The sequence below is a fragment of the Prionailurus bengalensis genome, chromosome C1, assembly GCF_016509475.1.
Source record: "Prionailurus bengalensis isolate Pbe53 chromosome C1, Fcat_Pben_1.1_paternal_pri, whole genome shotgun sequence".
In the NCBI taxonomy this organism is placed as follows: domain Eukaryota; kingdom Metazoa; phylum Chordata; class Mammalia; order Carnivora; family Felidae; genus Prionailurus; species Prionailurus bengalensis.
Genome location: NC_057345.1, coordinates 222,101,147 through 222,118,296, shown reverse-complemented (window position 1 = coordinate 222,118,296; position 17,150 = coordinate 222,101,147). Strand labels below are relative to the sequence as shown.

At 56.4% G+C, this 17,150-nt stretch overlaps 1 protein-coding gene across 5 annotated transcripts in view; it reads right to left on the bottom strand.

The window, feature by feature from the left end:
* Nucleotides 1-17,150, bottom strand: part of SNED1 (sushi, nidogen and EGF like domains 1) — an 87,388-nt gene that overhangs the window by 50,205 nt on the left and 20,033 nt on the right. For 4 of the 5 annotated variants that reach the window (XM_043578405.1, XM_043578409.1, XM_043578406.1 and 1 more), the window contains exons 2-8: nucleotides 13,139-13,426; nucleotides 10,105-10,245; nucleotides 9,323-9,485; nucleotides 6,352-6,477; nucleotides 5,994-6,107; nucleotides 4,068-4,181; nucleotides 3,850-3,963 (exon numbers count right to left, since the gene is read on the bottom strand). In XM_043578405.1, coding sequence (XP_043434340.1) covers nucleotides 3,850-3,963; nucleotides 4,068-4,181; nucleotides 5,994-6,107; nucleotides 6,352-6,477; nucleotides 9,323-9,485; nucleotides 10,105-10,245; nucleotides 13,139-13,426 — 1,060 coding nt within the window. The remainder of the gene's footprint in view (nucleotides 1-3,849; nucleotides 3,964-4,067; nucleotides 4,182-5,993; nucleotides 6,108-6,351; nucleotides 6,478-9,322; nucleotides 9,486-10,104; nucleotides 10,246-13,138; nucleotides 13,427-17,150) is intronic. The other variant, XM_043578407.1, reaches the window with a different exon arrangement.

Genomic DNA, 17,150 nt, shown 5'->3' with positions numbered 1-17,150 from the left:
AAAAATGGTAAATTCACCGCTGGTTCTGTGGTGCTTCGAAGCTTGGTCCTCTTCCCCAGTCCACCTGCTACTATTTATTTTTCCGAGTCCTCAGAGAGCTACTCCATGCATTCTGTCCAGGATTTATGGCTGCATCCAGTGGGAGAAACAGGGCACAGCATGCTTACTCGATCTTACCCCAAACCAGAAACCCACTCCACTACTTTCAAATTATCTGTGTCTTTATATTTATAGTAGGTTTCTTGTAGACAGCATCTAGTCGGGTCTTGCTTTTCGATTCAGTTTTACAACATCTGCTTTTTAAGTGGTGTGTGTACCCATGTCACGTGTTAACAGACTAGCAGTATGATCAAACCTGCCATCGTGCTGGTGGTTGTGACTCGTTCCATGTATTTCTTACTCCTTTTTTTTTCTTCTTTTCCTGCCTTCTGGATTGAGTATTTTTAGGATTCCGTTTTATTTCCACCACTGTTTTATTTATTTATTTTTTTTAAGTTTATTTATGTTGAGGGGGGAGAGGCAGAGAGAGGGGGAGAGGCAGAGAGGGAGGGAGAGAGAGAGAATCCCAAGCAGGGTCTGCACAGGCAGAAATGTTAAAGGAAATTCCTTAGACTAAAGAAAAATGGTACCAGATGAACATCCGGATCTACACAAATGAATGAAGGGCTCTGGAAACGCTAACTATGTGGGTAAATGTACAAGCATACCTCGTTTTACTGGGCTTCGCTGATACTGTGTTCTTGACAAATTGAAGGTTTGTAGCAACCCTGCACCAAGCAAGTCCCTGGGGCCATTTTTCTGATCGCATTTGTTCACTTGACGTCTCTGTGCCACGTTTTGGTAAGTTTGCGGTATTTCAAAATTTTAAATTGCGATTATATTTGTTATGGTGATCTGTGATCAGTGCTTATAACTCACTAAAAGCTCAGATGATGGTTACCATTTTTTAGCAAAGTAGGTTTTTTAAAAAATATTTTTAATGTTTATTTTTGAGAGAGAGAGACAGAGCGTGAGCAGGGGAGAGACAGAGAGAGGGGGAGACAAATAATCCGAAGCAGGCTCCAGGCTCTGAGCTGTCAGCACAGAGCCCGACGTGGGGCTCGAACCCACAAACTGCGAGATCGTGACCTGAGCCAAAGTCAGATGCTTAACCGACTGAACCCCCCAGGCACCCCTAGCAAAGTAGTTTTTAATCAAGGTGTGTATATTTTCTTAGATGTGATGCTGTTACACACTTAATAGACTGCAGTGTAATGTTAACATAACTTTTATAGGCACTGGGAAACCAGAAAATTCATTTGACTCCCTTTATTGCCATATCCATGTTATTATAGTGGTCTGGAACTGAACCCACAGTATCTCCAAGGTATAATTGTAAAATACTTCTCTTCTTTTTAATCTCTTCAAAGATAATTTTAACACAAAAAATAAAAGTATGTTTTGGGCTTTGTAGCATTTATAGAAATAAATGTATGACCTTAATAGCTTAAGGCAGAGTGTGCAAGCTTTTCCTGTGAAGCACCAGATACTAGTATTTTTGGCTTTAAGAGCCATGCGACCACAGATATTCAACTTGCCAGTGTAATGCAAAAGCAGCCAGCCATAGACATACATGAATGAATGGGCATGGCTGTGTTCCAATAAAACTTTATTTTTTAAAATGGGTGTCAGGCAGGGTGCCTACGTCGCTCAGTCGCTTAAACATCTGACTCTTGGTTTCGGCTCGGGTCATGATCTTGCGGTTCATGAGTTTGAGCCCTGGGTCGGGCTCCATGCTGACCCCGCAGAGCCCACTTGGGATTCTCTCTCTTCCCCCGGACCTCTCTCCCCTTCTCTGCCCCTCCCCACCTCTTTCAAAATAAATAAATAGACTTAAAAAAAAAAACCCATTTCTTATAGATCAGATACGCCGGTGCTGAATTCTCTGTTTTTGCTGACAGATCCTGACCTGAACCGAAGTCAGAGGCTCAACCGACTGAGCCTGGGGGTCATATATTCTTGATGCTTAGTCTGCCTGGTAGTTTTTGGCTGGGCATTTTGGTGTCCTGGATTCTGTTACATTCCTTTAAGGAGTATAGGATTTGATTCTGGCATGTGGTTAAACTACTTGTGATTGGTTTGAGCCTTTCAGACTTTCTTTCAGTGTTTCTTAGGACAGGTCAGATCAGCCTTTACTCTAGCATCTATGTATCCACACCAGCAAGATGATCCCCACCGACGACCCTCCTTAGCATTGGCCCTGGCTGTGAAGAGCCCTCTGCACCCTGGCTGTAGAGAAGCGGGTTGTTCTGAGTCTTGTGGAGTTCCAAGGATTGTCTGACTCACACTTCCGGGGGTTCCTTCCCGGCCTGTGGACCTCACCCCACCTGGACTGTGCTGAGCAGAGTCGGGGTCCCCTCTGCTCATCCTCAGAGCTGCTTCTCACATCTCCTCCAACCTCCTGCTTAGTAGCTCCGTCCCTTGTGGAGTTCTCCCCACAAACTGCAACCACCAAACTCGAGTCCCAGTCTCCGAGACTCCGAGACTCCGGGGAACCGCTGGAGCCTGGATCCCTTGCTGCAAGGGGCCGGGAGGCTTCCTGCAGGCAGACTCGGGGCAGTCGTGGGGTGTACTGCACTTCAGTCCCTCCTCGCAGGGGAACAGTCCCAGGACGTCTGTTGTCCAGAGGCCAAAAATAGTTGTTTCGTGTATCTTGTCCGGTTTTCCAGTCGTGGACGGTGAGGGAAATTCCCTTGGCCAGAAGCAGAAGAGTGGGTACTGTTTTTTAAAATTACCTCCACCTTTTGGTCACCTTCCTGTTGAATCTGATTAGGACGTCAAGGCTGGCATCTTGCAGCGCGACTGATGAGCGTACATTAGGGGTGGAGGTGTCGGTTCTGTCCTTCCTTGTTATTTGCTTGTATTTGCGTTATTCTTCCCATACCGAATGTGGTTTCTTTGCGAAATCTTTTAAAATCATTAATCTGTTTTCTGACATGAGTTTAGTTAAATACACAGGTATTTAGATAATAATCTGGGCAAGGTGAGCTGTGACCCCTCACAGTGATTTTAAGCAACCAGACAGATAAGATTGCTGCCCTCCCCTCCTCCCCTCTGCACTGCAGAGCCTCACCCTGTCCTCAGGACGTGGCCCGTCCTATGTGTGGCCGTCTGACCAAAGACTGACGGAAGGCAGAGCATCCACCTACATCTTACTTGTGGGCAAAATGTCATTTCCTTCTTAAGTTTTTAGACTCCAAGGAAACCTGACAAGCTTGTCTTGGGCCCCCTGGGGAGCAGCTGCTCATGCCGTGCACACTGCTCTCGTTGGCACAGTGGCCGAGCAAGACCTTTGGAGGTCAGAGCAATGTCAGACGCTGACAGCCTGGATTTATTCTGTGGGTTGTAAAATCTGGTTGTTTTTTACATTGATCTACCCAGTCGTAATCAGCATTTAAAACAATGGGAAATAGAAACCAGCAAATTCATCACATGTAGTAAAGATCAGTTTTCTTTCTGACTCCCGTCGCCCATTCCCTTGCACGGTGAGCAGTCTGGAGTCGGAAAGAAGGATGTGAAAAAGCCAAGAATCTCCTGAGCTGGAGGAGGGGCCTTGAGGGTGTGGCCGTCTTTCCCTGCATGTTACAGATGGACATGGGGACTGGAGAGGACCCCGCACGGCACGTGGGCGGCAGAGTCGGGGCCACAACGGCAGCTCTGGGGACAGGCTGGCACAGGCAGGCTGGGGAGGTGACCCTCCCCACCCCAGACCGCAGTGGAGCCAATCTGGACAGTGAGGTAAAGGGGCCGGGTGCCCGCGCTGGACCGCCGTCGCTGTGGGGCCCGGGGGCTGTGGGCACGTGCCCTTACCTGTCTCGCAGCGAGGTCCCTCGAACGGCTCTGAGCACAGGCAGGTGAAATTCCCCACGAGGTCCACACACGAGCCTCCGTTCAGGCACGGGCCCGAGGCACATTCGTCCACATCTGCGGGCAGAGGAGGTGGGAGCTTGCTCGAGCCAGCCTTTGGCTCCCCGGCACCTGGTCTGGCCGGGCGGGAGCCTCTCCCTTCCCCCGGGCAGGCCACTCACCCGTCTCGCAGGCCGTGCCCGTGTAGCCGGCCTGGCACAGGCACACCGCCGAGCCGCTCTCCGCCTGGCACCGGCCGCCGTTCTCACACTCTCTGGTGTCACATGGAGACAGTGCTGCACGTGCAGAGGGGGGAAGGTGTCGGACCCCTCGCTGTGGCCGCGGGGGCGGGGGGGAGTCCCGTGGAGCCCCACTCTGCAGGCGGCTCTGGAGGGTGTTGGCTGTGGGGGGCCTGGCCCGGACGGTCCCCACCCATCGGCCTCGAGCTCGTCCGCGCCGGGGTTGTGGCAGCAGATCTGGGGTGGAAGGAGGCTGTGCGCGCTGGTGGGGGGCGCAGGGGTGACTGGGCCCAGGTTCCACCCTCCCTGCGGCTGTTCTTCTCAGTTGCCAGCACCGAGTGGGATTCTGGGGCACTGGCTGGAGGGAATCCTCTGGGCCAGAGCCTTGAAGGGGTGCAGCGGGCAGGGAGAACGGCCCTTAGGGGAAGGGGCGGGGGAGGGGCAGGCATGTCTTGCCGCAGGGCTGGGCGCAGAGGCTGTCAGCCCCCACCAGGTGGGGGTGAGCCGAGGTGGCGCCTGTTCCTGGCCACCTCCACCCAGCGTGCTGGCCTCTCAGACTCCCTGGTGGCTGCTGGCCCCTGAGCTCTGGTGGCTGACCCGGGGGTGGGGGGACACTGCCTTCCCTCAGCCATGACACATGTCCTGATGACAGCGCATTCCCCAAACGACTCAGTGTGGGCGCCAAACGCATCGGGAGCACGTGGCCCTCCCGGGCCTCGTGGGGGACAGTGGGAGGAAGGAGACGGCGGTGTGGAGGGGCTCTGCCGGCTGACGGCACCAGGTGACCCCTGTCTCCCGGACCCTGACTCCACCAGAGAGCAGGGCTGGGCACCCATGGGGAGGGGAGGCTCATGGTGAACAGCACAGGTGTCCCTGTCTGGACGCTGCTGGGTGTCCCTGCTGTCGTGTGCCCTGGTGGCTGAGGTGGGTCCTGAGACCAGCGAGCGTCGGTGGGGACCTGGGACTCGTCGGTGTCACCGTCTTGGCCGTGAGGAATCTGAGGCACGGGGCCACTGGCTCCAGCCCCAGGCCCTCCGAGGGGCCTCCCTGGGCCCAGACACGTGTATGTGCACTGGAGTCACAGACCTTGAAACATTCCTTGTGGCTATAAGTCTCCCTGAAAAATGGGTCTTCTTCTATAGGGGAATGGGTGTGTGGTCCAGCCCAGGGGCGTTAGGGATCACGGTGCTTTGATCTTAACAGGCTCTTTTTCTTGGGCTCCCCTAGCAGCTTCCCACAGTGAGACTGGGGGTGGAAGTGGGGGCCCCCCTTCCGGCACCAGGTAGGCAAAGGGCCAGGGTGAAGGGACCCCAGAGAGGTGCCGGAGGAAGGGCAGGGGGTGGTGTTTGGAAGGAGGGAGGCAGGTGGGGTGCAGCAACAGGAGGTCTCAAGAAGGACCCCAACCCTCGCCTGTGAGACCTGGGGGCCTCCCCTTCTGTTGGGGGCTGTTGGCGTTTGGGGTCCTGGGGGTACAGAGAGGAAGAGGGTGGGGGGTTGTGCCCTTCTGCACCCCACAGCTGGCCTGGCCGACCTCAGGAGCCCCCACATTCGCCCCAAGCCAGTCCAGAACTGAGAGGCAAGTGATGGCCCGTAGCACCTGGGGCGGCCCTCGTGCAGGCCCTGTGGCCCGGCTGGAACCGGGCACCGACTGCTCCAACGTGTCATCCCTGGTGTGCGCACCAGGGCCCAGGGGGCGCTCTGGATTTGCCTCTCGAGTCTCCGCCCCTGCCCCCACGAGCCTCGGGGCTGCCCGAGTCTACCGCCGAGCCCTCCGCGGATGCCGACCCGGTGCCCCCACCGGGCTGACCACGTGTCCCTGGCCGGGCAGGACCACTCGGGGTGCCCTGCAGCCGCTGGCGTTCCTCTCACCTGTCTCACAGGTGGGCCCCCCGAAGCCGGCTGGGCATCGGCAGCTGAAGCTGTTGATGCCGTGTGTGCAGGTCCCGCCGTTCTGACATGGATGGGAAGCACATTCGTTAACATCTGAAAAACAGGGCCGGCTGGGGCCTCAGTGGACGAAGCCGGGTTGGGGAGACTCTGCCCGGACGCCCTCCCGGCCTCGCTTCAGGGGGGGGGGGTCGGCTCAGACGAGGCAGCTGTCGCCCCGCCTGCCATGCTCTCTGTCAGGGAGCCTCTGTGTGGTCCCCCTCCATCGCCCACACTGTGGGGACAGACACCCTGACCTTGGGCTCTTGGGGCCCCTGGCTGTGCTGCAGTGCAAACTCACCCAGGTGACACCGCCTCCCGGTGAAGCCTGAGAGGCAGGAGCAGCTGTAGGAGGGGTTGCCCGTGATGCAGTCGTCAATGCACTTGCCGCCGTTGAGGCAGGGACGCAGGGCCAGGCACACGGAGGCTGTGGACACAGGAGGGAGCCGAGCCGTCCCTTCCCTCCCCTGACCCAAAGGGCCCGTCTCTGAAGGATCGCCGGTGGTCTGCTGGCCACCCAGCATCCACGATTCACTTCCCAGGTCTCCCAGGGTGCCCAGTGCACCTGCCGTCTGTCCTGCTGACATTTAGATTCCTACGCTGTGACTCTGGCTTTCCCTGGAGGCCAGGCTTTCCCAGAATCCTTTAAACCCACAGCACTTCCTATGTCTTTAATGCATCAACTTGTCTGAGGAACTAACAAGGTTCAAGACCCAAGGGTGCCTAGCGACACAGGAAGGTGTGCGGGCATGAGTGAGCCTGATGAGAAGGACGTCTGCAGGTGTGGACGAGGGGGACCCACCCCTGTGGGAGCCAGAGGCGGTGGGCGGGGGTCCCTCGGGCCTTTTGAGGGGATGCAGTCTGCTCCCAGGGCCGCCCCTGATAGTTACGGAAACGCACGCCCAGCTGCCCTCCGGGTCTCCCCGCGTGAAACAGGAGGGCCACACTCAGGGCTGTTGAAGTCGGGGTTTCGCACATCATGGCCTCCTGGCCAGGGGGTCTCCAGCGGTCCCCGAGGGCCACCCAACCCCATGCCTGGGCCTCGCAGGACGCGCAGCCCACAGAGCTCAGCTCAGGGGGCCGTACCCCTCTGGAGAAGTAGAGCCACTGAAATCTGCGATGAAGAAGCACAGCTTGCAGGTAACGAGAGCATCCCCAGGTCTCGGATCTCCTGTTACTAGGAGGGCCCCGGGAGATCCGGCGTGGTATGAAGGAGAGCAAGCGGGGACACTCCCGGAAGGACCTCTGGCCCAGAACACCGTCAGAGCTGAGGGTATCTTTCGGACGGCCCCCGCCCCCCACCCGTAGCCCTCCTCCGTTCACTCGGTCACGCTGTCACTCTGCCGGCCGTTGCGTGGTGGCTGTGTCCGCCAGCCGTTTCTGGACCGGCCTTCCTCAGGAGTGAGCCTTCCAACGGTGGAGGCGCTGCCTCTCGCGTGGGAACTGACCCTCCCGTCCCGGCACGGCCCGTGTGTAGGCAACCCGGACTGACACGCACGGGCTCCCTCTCCTGGGCCCGCAGCATGGCCGCGGGGAAGCAAGGGGGCTCCCGTGGGCCTCTGTGCACACTAGTTTGGAAGGCCCAGCCCTGCCTCCTCCGTCTACTCCCCAGGAGCCTGGGATCGTGGAGAGAAGCACGTCACCGTGGGAAAAGGATCCCCGAGGGACTGGCCAGACCCTCTTCTGAAGATCATTTCTCAGGGTCACAGCCTGCAGCCTTGGTGGGGAGCATGGGCCTGGCCACAGCTAGACACACGCCTGCTCTCACACCTGCTCCCACACTCGCGTCCACGCCGCACCGCTCACGGCAGCCCACACCTGCACCCGTACTTTGATCCCTAACCACAGCCTAAGCCCCTGGCTACTGGCGGGCGACAAGCAACAGACCTCCCTGCCATCAGAGACGCAGCGGTGTCCCCACCCCTGAAACACCACCGCCCAGAGCCCAGATGGGCAGAGCAGGCCGCGGGCTTGGCCTGGCCCGCCCTGGGGCTGCAGGAGGGCTTGCGTTCTTGGGTGCCCCGCTTGCCTCTTTGGAGAAGGGGCAAAATTATTGGCTCCTGGGCTCCCTGGCCTGTGGGTTCCCCATCCTCTGAGCTCAGGCTCTGGCTGGGGCCTATTTGGTGCTCCAGTGAGTGGGTGGGCTCGGCCTCCCCAGGCATCTCTCACCGGGGCACCATCCTCAGGCCTTGGTGAGTCTTCCTGCCCGCCGGGGCGCACACCCGCCCTCCCCGGCTCCTGCCCCCGTCCCTGCAAAGTGCGCGCCTGTTGCCCTGGAAGGTCTGGGTGGGATCCACCCGCGCTGGGTTCGCTCGCCGAGCTACGGGGTTGGGAGAAGTGGGAAGAGGGTCCTCTCTGTGGCCCCGGTCTCCTTGTGGGTGGGAGGTGAGTCCTCGAAGGCGGTCCCCACGTGGGCGTCATTGTGGCCTCAGCCTTTGCAGGCCTGTGGTTAGTCCTCCCCTCAGAGTGGCCACATCAATCATTTACACACCCTCTCCATTTCTAAGCACGTTCCAGGAAAGTCTGCACCTCGGCCAGCGCCACACAGGGGAAGGGGCTGGGACAAATCCTTCCTCGGCCAGTCCCGACTGTCTGCCCTAAGATGGACCCTACCCACCACCCCGCCCCGTCTGATGCGTGGTCATTGCCTGAAGGCCCCCTGGGTGTCGGGGAGATCCCTCTGGTCAGGCAGATGCGGGGGGGTGTGAAACAGGCAGCAAATCCCACCAAGCATCAAGTCCTTGGCAAACATGGGGAGATGAGTGAAAAGGGCGCCTGCCTTCCAGGCGATCCTGGGGACAGGTGCGCCTCCCCAGCCCAGGACACAGGCTGGGGGAGAATGAGGGGAGAGTGCCAGCTCCTGGACCCAGGACGGGCGACCCCGGCTTCCCCGTGGTCTCCGGCATATTCCCCCATGCGGCGCCCAGAGCAGGAATAGGAAAGCCTCCCCAGGAAAAGCTGGGGCTCAAGGGGCGAGCCGGTACCAGCCCAGGTTCCTGGCTGGGGGAGGGGGTGGGCAAAGCCATGCCCTCCAGCTGCCTGCTTGTCCCCAGCGTCCAGCACCCCCTTCATCCGGCCTCGTCCTCCCCGCCCCCTCTCCCATCCTGTCCTTCCCCCGTCAAGCCTCCAGCCCCCTTCTTCTTGCCCCCTCCTCCCTGTCCCCAGCATCCCAATCCCTTCCTCCCTGCTCCGGTCCCCTCCTGTCACCCCCCACCGACTCCCTGAGCCACCCCAGCCCCCACAGCCCTGAGCCGCTGTTTCCATCCTCTTACTTGTATGGCCGCAGCCCCCCACGCGCACCTGGGCATCATCGATTCTGAACGCCCAGCGCCCGGGCACGCCCACGTTGGTGGTGGTCTCCACCTCGACCATGTCCGCGGTGCGCGAGCCGGGGATGCTGAAGTAGCGCCGCCCGTCACCCGCATTGAAGCCAGCCTGGGGTGGGGAGAGTGGGGGGCAGGCGCCGGTTGGGTCCCCAGGTCCCCCTGAAGCTGCTGAGACCCACATAACGCCTCCCCCCCCGCCCCCCCCCCAGTGGCCAGGGTCAAAGAGATCACGTGGAAGGCAGCTTTGTAACCCTGGAGCTTTACAGGTTTAGGGGTACCCCTGCCACCCCCCATGTTGTCCTTGTCCCGATCAGCAACCTCCCAGCCAGATCCTGACCCCAGCCGACAGTCCCTCCAGCCACCAACCTTGAGCACTGGCGTGCTCCCCACACACACACCTGCGGGGCTCACTCCCTTGGAGTCTCAGCTCTCATAAGGACCAGGGGCCAGGGGCAAGTGTGAGCTCAGGAGAAAGTAGGTGGCCCGGGAGGAGGTGGGGGCCTTCACACAGTGCAGGAGCACTGGCTGGCCTTGGGGACTTGCACTTGACCACGCCCTCCACACTTAAGACTTCCTGCCGGCCACAGTTCTGTGGGCCATGGGCCAGCCCCCGGGAAAGTCAGTGCACGGAGGACCACTGGCCTCTTCACGTTACTGGCTGTGTGCAGGGAGGGTCCGCCCGCCTTGTAAGCTGTGACAGGCGTGGCGGTGGGGAGCCGGGCCCCTACCTGGGCCGCGATCCCTCCCAGGCCAGTGGTGTCACCCCCGCTGCTGGCGTGTGTGCCTGTGGTCCACGTGATAGACTCGTAGTTGAAGATGGTGAAGGAGAACTTGCCGTCAGTGATGAGCACAGTCTGGAACGTGTTGACCTGCCGAGGAGGGAGGTCTGAACAGGGCTCTGCACCCCAGTGTCCAGGCCGCAAGGCCCTGCCCCCCTCCGGCATCCCTTCGCGCACTGTCATCATCCACCGGCTGTGTTCCCGACCGGGTGGTCAGCCATCTGCCGTCAAGCTGACGGCCTCGTCCCCGTCCTCCACCGTGTCCCCAGCGTCTGAGGCCCCGGCACGGGCCAGACCCCCAATATCTGTCGCCTGGTGAGTGAGACACACCGAGGGGTCACGAGGGCCCACGGACGCCAGGAGCAGACGCTGCGCCCTGTGGTGGCTGGGGCACAAGGGTGAGCATTGACTGGGCCAGATCCGCACCACTGCCTTGTGTGAAACAAAAAAACGTAAAGGGGGGGCGGGAGGGAGATAAAAAAAGGAAACAAGAAAAAGTGGTCTTAGTAATTCTTGTTTTTCATGGAATTCTCTTCCATGAAACTATGCTTGAGTAGCATGTATAGGAGACGCTATTTCAGATCGGGCAGGGAGGGGGGCTGTTTAAAAAGTCATCTCGGGACTCGTAAGAAACTCTCTGAAAGAGGATAAAGTTAGAGCTTTACATCTTTGTCACTTTAATAAAGCCCACGTCAAGTAAGGTCATGGATGGAACCATCAAAGCCCTAGAGGAAAATATGGGCACTCGAGTCTGCAGAGCTGCGTTGGGGAAGGACTTGAAGCATAACGTCTGTCGACCGTGAAAGCCAGAAAGGAGATTTGTATGTTTGGCTACAGAAACTTCTGGGTATAAAAAGTGCCGTAAGATCACACTGAATAGCAAACAGCAAAGTGGAAGATGTTTCTGCAACATAGGTGGCCGGCGAAACTGTGGGTGCCTTTAATTCAAGCACAACTTGTACGGGCCAGCAAGAAAAAGACGAGAAAGGAGACAGGATTGGCAAGGGTCGCGTGAGCAGATGCGATACAGCAGAGCGCGACCGCCCGGTCACACTGAACGGATTCGCCAGCCCTGGAAAAGGCCTTCCCCGTTTGCCCGTGGCGCTGGCGAGGGAGGGGAGCCACGGGCGTCCCGCTGGGCTCGGGGAGACCGCGCGGCCACACGTGGCTCACTCGCCTGTCTGAGGCCACGAGTCCGAGAGGCGCGTCAGAGCTCTGCGGGCAGCGGCCTCCCTGCTGGAGCCTCGTGCCGGGAGACGGTCCCCGGTCTAGCGGGGCCGCGCGGTGCCCGCCTCGGGGCACAGGTGCCGCCCGACACGGCATCATATGGTCCATCTTCTTACTTCCGTAAGAATGAGCAAGAGGGAGACCGAGTGCTCCCCTTCGGGATGGCAGACCTGGAGCTAATACGACCAGGACGCCGCGGCCTCGAAGGCGGGAAAGCCGAGGGGGGACGGAGGGCGAGACTAGGGCCAGCAAGGCCAGCGGCGGGGCTTCGCCGCGAGCTGCTGAGCCCGGCGTGCGAGGAGAGCGAGGCCGGGCGTGGGGCTTACGTCCCTTCCTCCCTTCCTGTCACGCGGCCTGTTCCCAGAGGAGGGCTTTCCGGGTCCGCCAGCGCCCGGCCCCGCTCCCAGCCCAAACTCAGAACTCTGAGCCCTTATAAGAACTCTTGTGTTGCCCAGACATTCGCACCCCTGGGCCCGGACACCGGAGAGCAGTAAGGGTTCCTCTGGCAACACAGGAGGGGCTCAGGAAACAGAGGGCACAGGTGACATCACGGTTTCCGCGATGCCGTGGGGAAGGCGGACGCTGTTGAGCGAACAAAACCACAAAACGGCGTGTTCTCTGTGGCTCTATTTATTTCTTCAAGTGGGTGTCAGTATACAGTAGGAAGTGTTTACTGGGAGTTACCTCTTGGTGGTGGAATCTCTGGTTCTTTTTTTCTTTTTGTTACACAGATGTTTTTCTTACAAATTGGTGATAAGAAAAAACAAATAAAACTTAGCGAAAGATGAGTGGGCTCCGCATGAATGAAGTTCACCAGCGTGAACGCTCATCCGTAGTAATATTTACAGAAAAAGCCCATCTTTCCCTGTTGACTGTCCTCCTTTTAAGAAGCGAGCACCGCAGTCGCTCAGCGGCTGTGTCGCTCAGCGGCTGTCTCGCTCCGGGCGTGCTCGGTCCCCCCGCTGCTGGAGAACTCGGCCAGCGCTCTCCACCTGCGCTGTGTTCCCGAGCCGCCGCTACTGGGGACCCCGCACTGCCACGCCGAGTGAAGACCTCACCTGTTCCCACCCTCTGCCCACCCACTCGTGTGTGTGTGTGTGTGTGTGTGTGTGTGTGTGTGTGTGAGATGGGAAACCAGGCCCTGCCCTTGACTGCTGTGCCCGTGCCTGTCCCCTGCGGTCCACTGTGCAGACGCATCTATCCCTCGGGGCTGCTCTGAGCCTTCCCGTCCCTCGAGCCCCAGAGCCTCCTGTGGCTAAGCTGCCACCTTCTGCCTGGCACAGCAGTCCCACGGGCTGTGCTGGCTGAGTGCTTCTCGGCCCTTGGCGTCTAGAATGTGCCGCATAGGAGACACGGGTCCCCAGTGCCTTCGTCGTCTGGCATTATCGCAGAATAAAGGATAAAACAGAATAAACTTCCCGCATAACCTGTTGAGTTTCAAACCATTCCAAGAGGAGACTCTTCTAACACATGATCGGTATCTCCCTAGCGTGTGAACTCCTGTATTGGGGCATTTGGCATTTTCCTAGAGGCAGATGGGTTCCAGGGGGGTGGGGGCTGGGGAAGGTCAGGGCTCTGCCCTCCTCCAACCTGACTCTGCGACCCTGGGAGAGTAACTTCCATCCCTGAGCCCAGTTTTCCCCTCTCGGCCGTGCACCAGTGATTATATCTGACCCACCTCAGCAAGGCAGGGTCCCTGGAGGGAGAGCCTGGACCCCAGACCGACGTCCTCCCTCCCCCAGGACAGAAAACTCACGGGGGAAGAGGAGCTGCCTCCAAAGAAGGTCACACGGTGCCAGGTGGCTATGAAGACCCAGGTGGCAGAGAAGTCCTGGAGCTCGGGGAAGTAGCGCCTGACGTCCTCTGTGGCTCTGCTCAGCGTGGCAGGGTCCGTGGCCTCCCTGTAGTACACGTCACCTGCACGCCGATTGTCCACGTCTGCCCAGAAGGCTGCCACCACGCAGCGGTCCTTGGCGATGGGGAAGGCCGCGGGGGTGAACTGAGAGACCTCCTTCAGGAAGGAGACGACTCCGTTATTGTTCACCTGTCAGGAAGCCAGATGGGGGGCCAGTGGGCACCTGGGGACAGGTGGGTGGGCCCGGCGGCCTCCCCTGCCTCACCCGCCAGGCGCCCTCCAAGGGGGAGCCGGCCTTGAACCGGGCATCCCTAGGACGGCCTGACAGTTCCTGGTCCCTGGTATGGGACCCCTCGGCCCGTCCCATCCCCTTGCGGACAGGCTGCGCGTTCAGGCGCAGGCTCTGACCTGTTTGCTCTACCTGATGCGCCGCACGGCGCCCAGACCTGGGTTGCTGCTGTGGGGTCAGGGAGCTCCCGCTGTGGGCCCTGGCCTTGGGCAATTGGGGCGCTCAGGGTCCTGGGTCCCACTCTAACCAGGCACCTTGGGAGGCGCCGTAGGCTGCCAGCCTTGGATGCAGGTCCGGACAGGTGAGCTGGAGCCACGTGAGGTGGGCTGAGGGGAGGCCGGAAAGGCCTGGATGTCTGGTTGGTGGGGAAGGTCTGTGCTCAGGACTCCAGACAGTAGGGAGCTGCAGAAGGCTCCTGAGTAGAAGGGGGGGTGGGGGGCGGCAGGTAGCGTCTGTGCGGTAAGACGCAACTGGTCCCAGTGCAGTTAGCTGTGCAACCAGGAGGCAGTTCAGCCTTCACCTCTCTGTGCTCTGGGTTTTCACCTGTGACATGGGGATAACACTAATTATTGCCTCCGGGATGCTGGCAGCCTGGAACGAGTTAGTGAGCACAGAGCTGGGCCCTAGACTGTCAGGATTTGCTCCTGGGAAGATCGTGGTCAGAACTATGCTTTCAGAAAAGACTCTGGACTTGCCCTTTAGGTGAGGGTGGCCCGGTAACCCAGAGAAGCACAGCTCTCTTCTTAAAGGCACCGAGAGCGATCGAGCAAGTGAAGTATTTCAGGGCTTGGATTCCAAATTGAGGACAGGGAGGGACCGAAGGCGAGCCCGGCTCTCAAAGCTCCTTCCCGCCCAAGTGAGGGCACCTGCACACTGAGGAGCAGTGGCTGCAAACAAGACCTAAAGTTTTGCAGCCTCGTGGAGGAACAGAGAGAGAGGCGTCAAAGCTCGGCGCTCACTCGGGGTTGGGGGTAAGCCCCCACACTAAGCTGGGTGAACTTGAAGTACACAGTCCTCATGCGGCCTCACGCTCTGCCGTCCCCTCACCCAAGCGATCCAGGGCCCCTCGAACTGGGACTCGGATCAAGGCTCAGATTCTTGGTTCCCAATGGATAGCATCCTGAGGTTCCAGAAGCAAAGAAAACCCTCTCTGGTGGAAGCTGGCATCACCTTAGGCCTCAAGCTAGTCCTGTAAATAATTGTTCAAGTACAAAACCCAGGTCACAAAGATAATTGGGCACATAAGGAAACAAGGTACCACTCACAAGAATCAGCAGAAATGCAAGAAACATTGGATATCAGAATTATCAGACCAGAGACTATAAAGTGACTAAGTTTACTGTGTTCTAAGTGCAAGCTTTAAATTTCTTCAAGAGAATGGCCAAAACAATCTTGAAAAAAGAACGAAGTTGGAGGACTTATACTTTCTGCTTTCAAAACGGACTGCAAAGCTGTAGCAGTCAAAACAGGTCTTGACTTAAAGACAGAAATATAGACAAATAGAAGAGAATAGAGAGCCCAGAAATAAGCCCTCACATATATTGGCAAATGATTTTCATCAAGGGGGGCAACAGAAAGGGCAGTCTTTTCAACAAATGGAGCTGGGACTACTGGACGTCCACATGCAAAAGAATAAAGTTGGACTCTTACCCCAGATACAAAAATTAACTTAAAATGGATCAAAGACCTAACCATGAGGGCTAAACATATAAAGGTCAGAAGAAAACATAGGATAAAAGCATCACAGCATTGGCTTTGGTAATGATTTCTTGGATATGACACCAAAGGCACTGGCCACAAAAGAAAAAAAAAAAACAGACAAACTGGAGTTCATCAAAATTAAAAATATTTGTTTCTATCAGCAGAATGAAAAGGCAACCCACAGAATGGGAGAAAATATTTGCAAATCATGTATCTAATAAGGGCTTAATATCTTAAACATATGGAGAGCTCCTACAACTCAGTAACAACAGCAAATGAAAACAACCTGATTAAAAAATGGGCATAAGACTTCAATAAACCTGTCTCCAGAGAAGATCTACCAATGGCCAATAATCCCATGAAAAGATGCTCAACATAACTATCGTTAGGGAAATGCAAACCTAAGCCACAATGAGCTAACACCTCACACCCATTAGCATGGTTCCCATCAAAAAACCTAGAAAAGAACAAGTGTGGTCAGGGACACGGAAAAGCTGGAACCCTTGTGCACTGCTGACAGAAATGTAAAATGGCACAGTCGCTGTGGAGAACAGTTGGCAGTTTCTCAAAAAATTGCAAATAGATATACCATATGATCTGGAAATTCTACTTCTGGGTATATATCTGTATTAGTCGGCTGTGGCTGCCATAACAAAATACCAGACTGAGTGGCTTGAATGACAGAAATTTGTTTTCTTGTAGTTCTGGAGCTAGACATCTGAGATGAAGGTGTCGTCAGAATTGGTTTCTAGTGAGGCTCCCCTTCCTGGCTCGTAGATGGCTCCCTCCTTACTGTGTCTCCACACTGCCTTTCCTCTGTGTGCACACGAGAAGGGAGAGAGCTCTCTGGTGTCTGTCCCTCTTATTATCAGATTGGGGCCCTACCCATACAACCTCAATTTACCTTCCTGAAGGCTCTATCTCCAAGTACAATCACCTTGGGGGGTAGGAATTCAACATAAGAATTTTGGGTGGGACACAATTCATCCACAACGGTACTCAAAAATAATTGAAAGCAGGGTCTTCAGGAGATCTTTGTGCACCCGTGTTCATAGCAGCATTCTGCACGACAGCCCAAAGGTGGAAGCAACCCAAGGTTCACCAATGCATGGATGAATAAGCCAATGTGGTCCATCCGTATGATGGAATATGATTCAGTCTTAAAAAGGAAGGAAATTCTGACATGTGCTACAAAATGGATGAGCTTTGAGGACCTTACGCTCAATGAAATAAGCCAGTCACAAAGAGACAAATGCTGTGATTTCACTTATATGGGGATCTAGAGTAGTCACATTCATAGAAAATAGAATGGGGGTGTCCAGGGGCTGGAGGAGACGGGGGTGGGGGCGTGTCTAGTGGAGACAGAATTTCAGTTTTATAAAATGAAAAGAGTCTGGAGGTGAAAGTAGTGATGACTGAACAACATGTCCTTAATACCACTGAACTGTACACTTAAGAATGGTCAAGTTGTAGGGGCACCTGGCTGGCGCAGTCAGTTAAGCATCCGACTTCAGCTCAGGTCATGATCTTGCAGTCCATGAGTTCGAGCCCCGCGTCAGGCTCTGTGCTGACAGCTCAGAGCCTGGAGCCTGTTTCAGATTCTGTGTCTCCATCTTTCTCTTTCCTCCCCTGCTCATGCTCTGTCTCTCTCTTCTCAAAAATAAATAAATGTTAAAAAAAAAAGGTCAAGATGCTAAGTTTTATATTATGTGTATTGTCCACAATATAAAAAATTGACTAAAGCAAAGTCTGGGACAAAAAAAATAATCAGGAATGGAAATTCTCTTCTTAATAAACCATTTTAAAGAACTAAATAGAAATTCTAGGACTAAAACTAAGTAAATAACAAATTAAGAACTAAGTAGATAATTTAAGAGCAGATTTAAATAGATAATTTAAGAGCACAATTAAAGGAAGAATTAG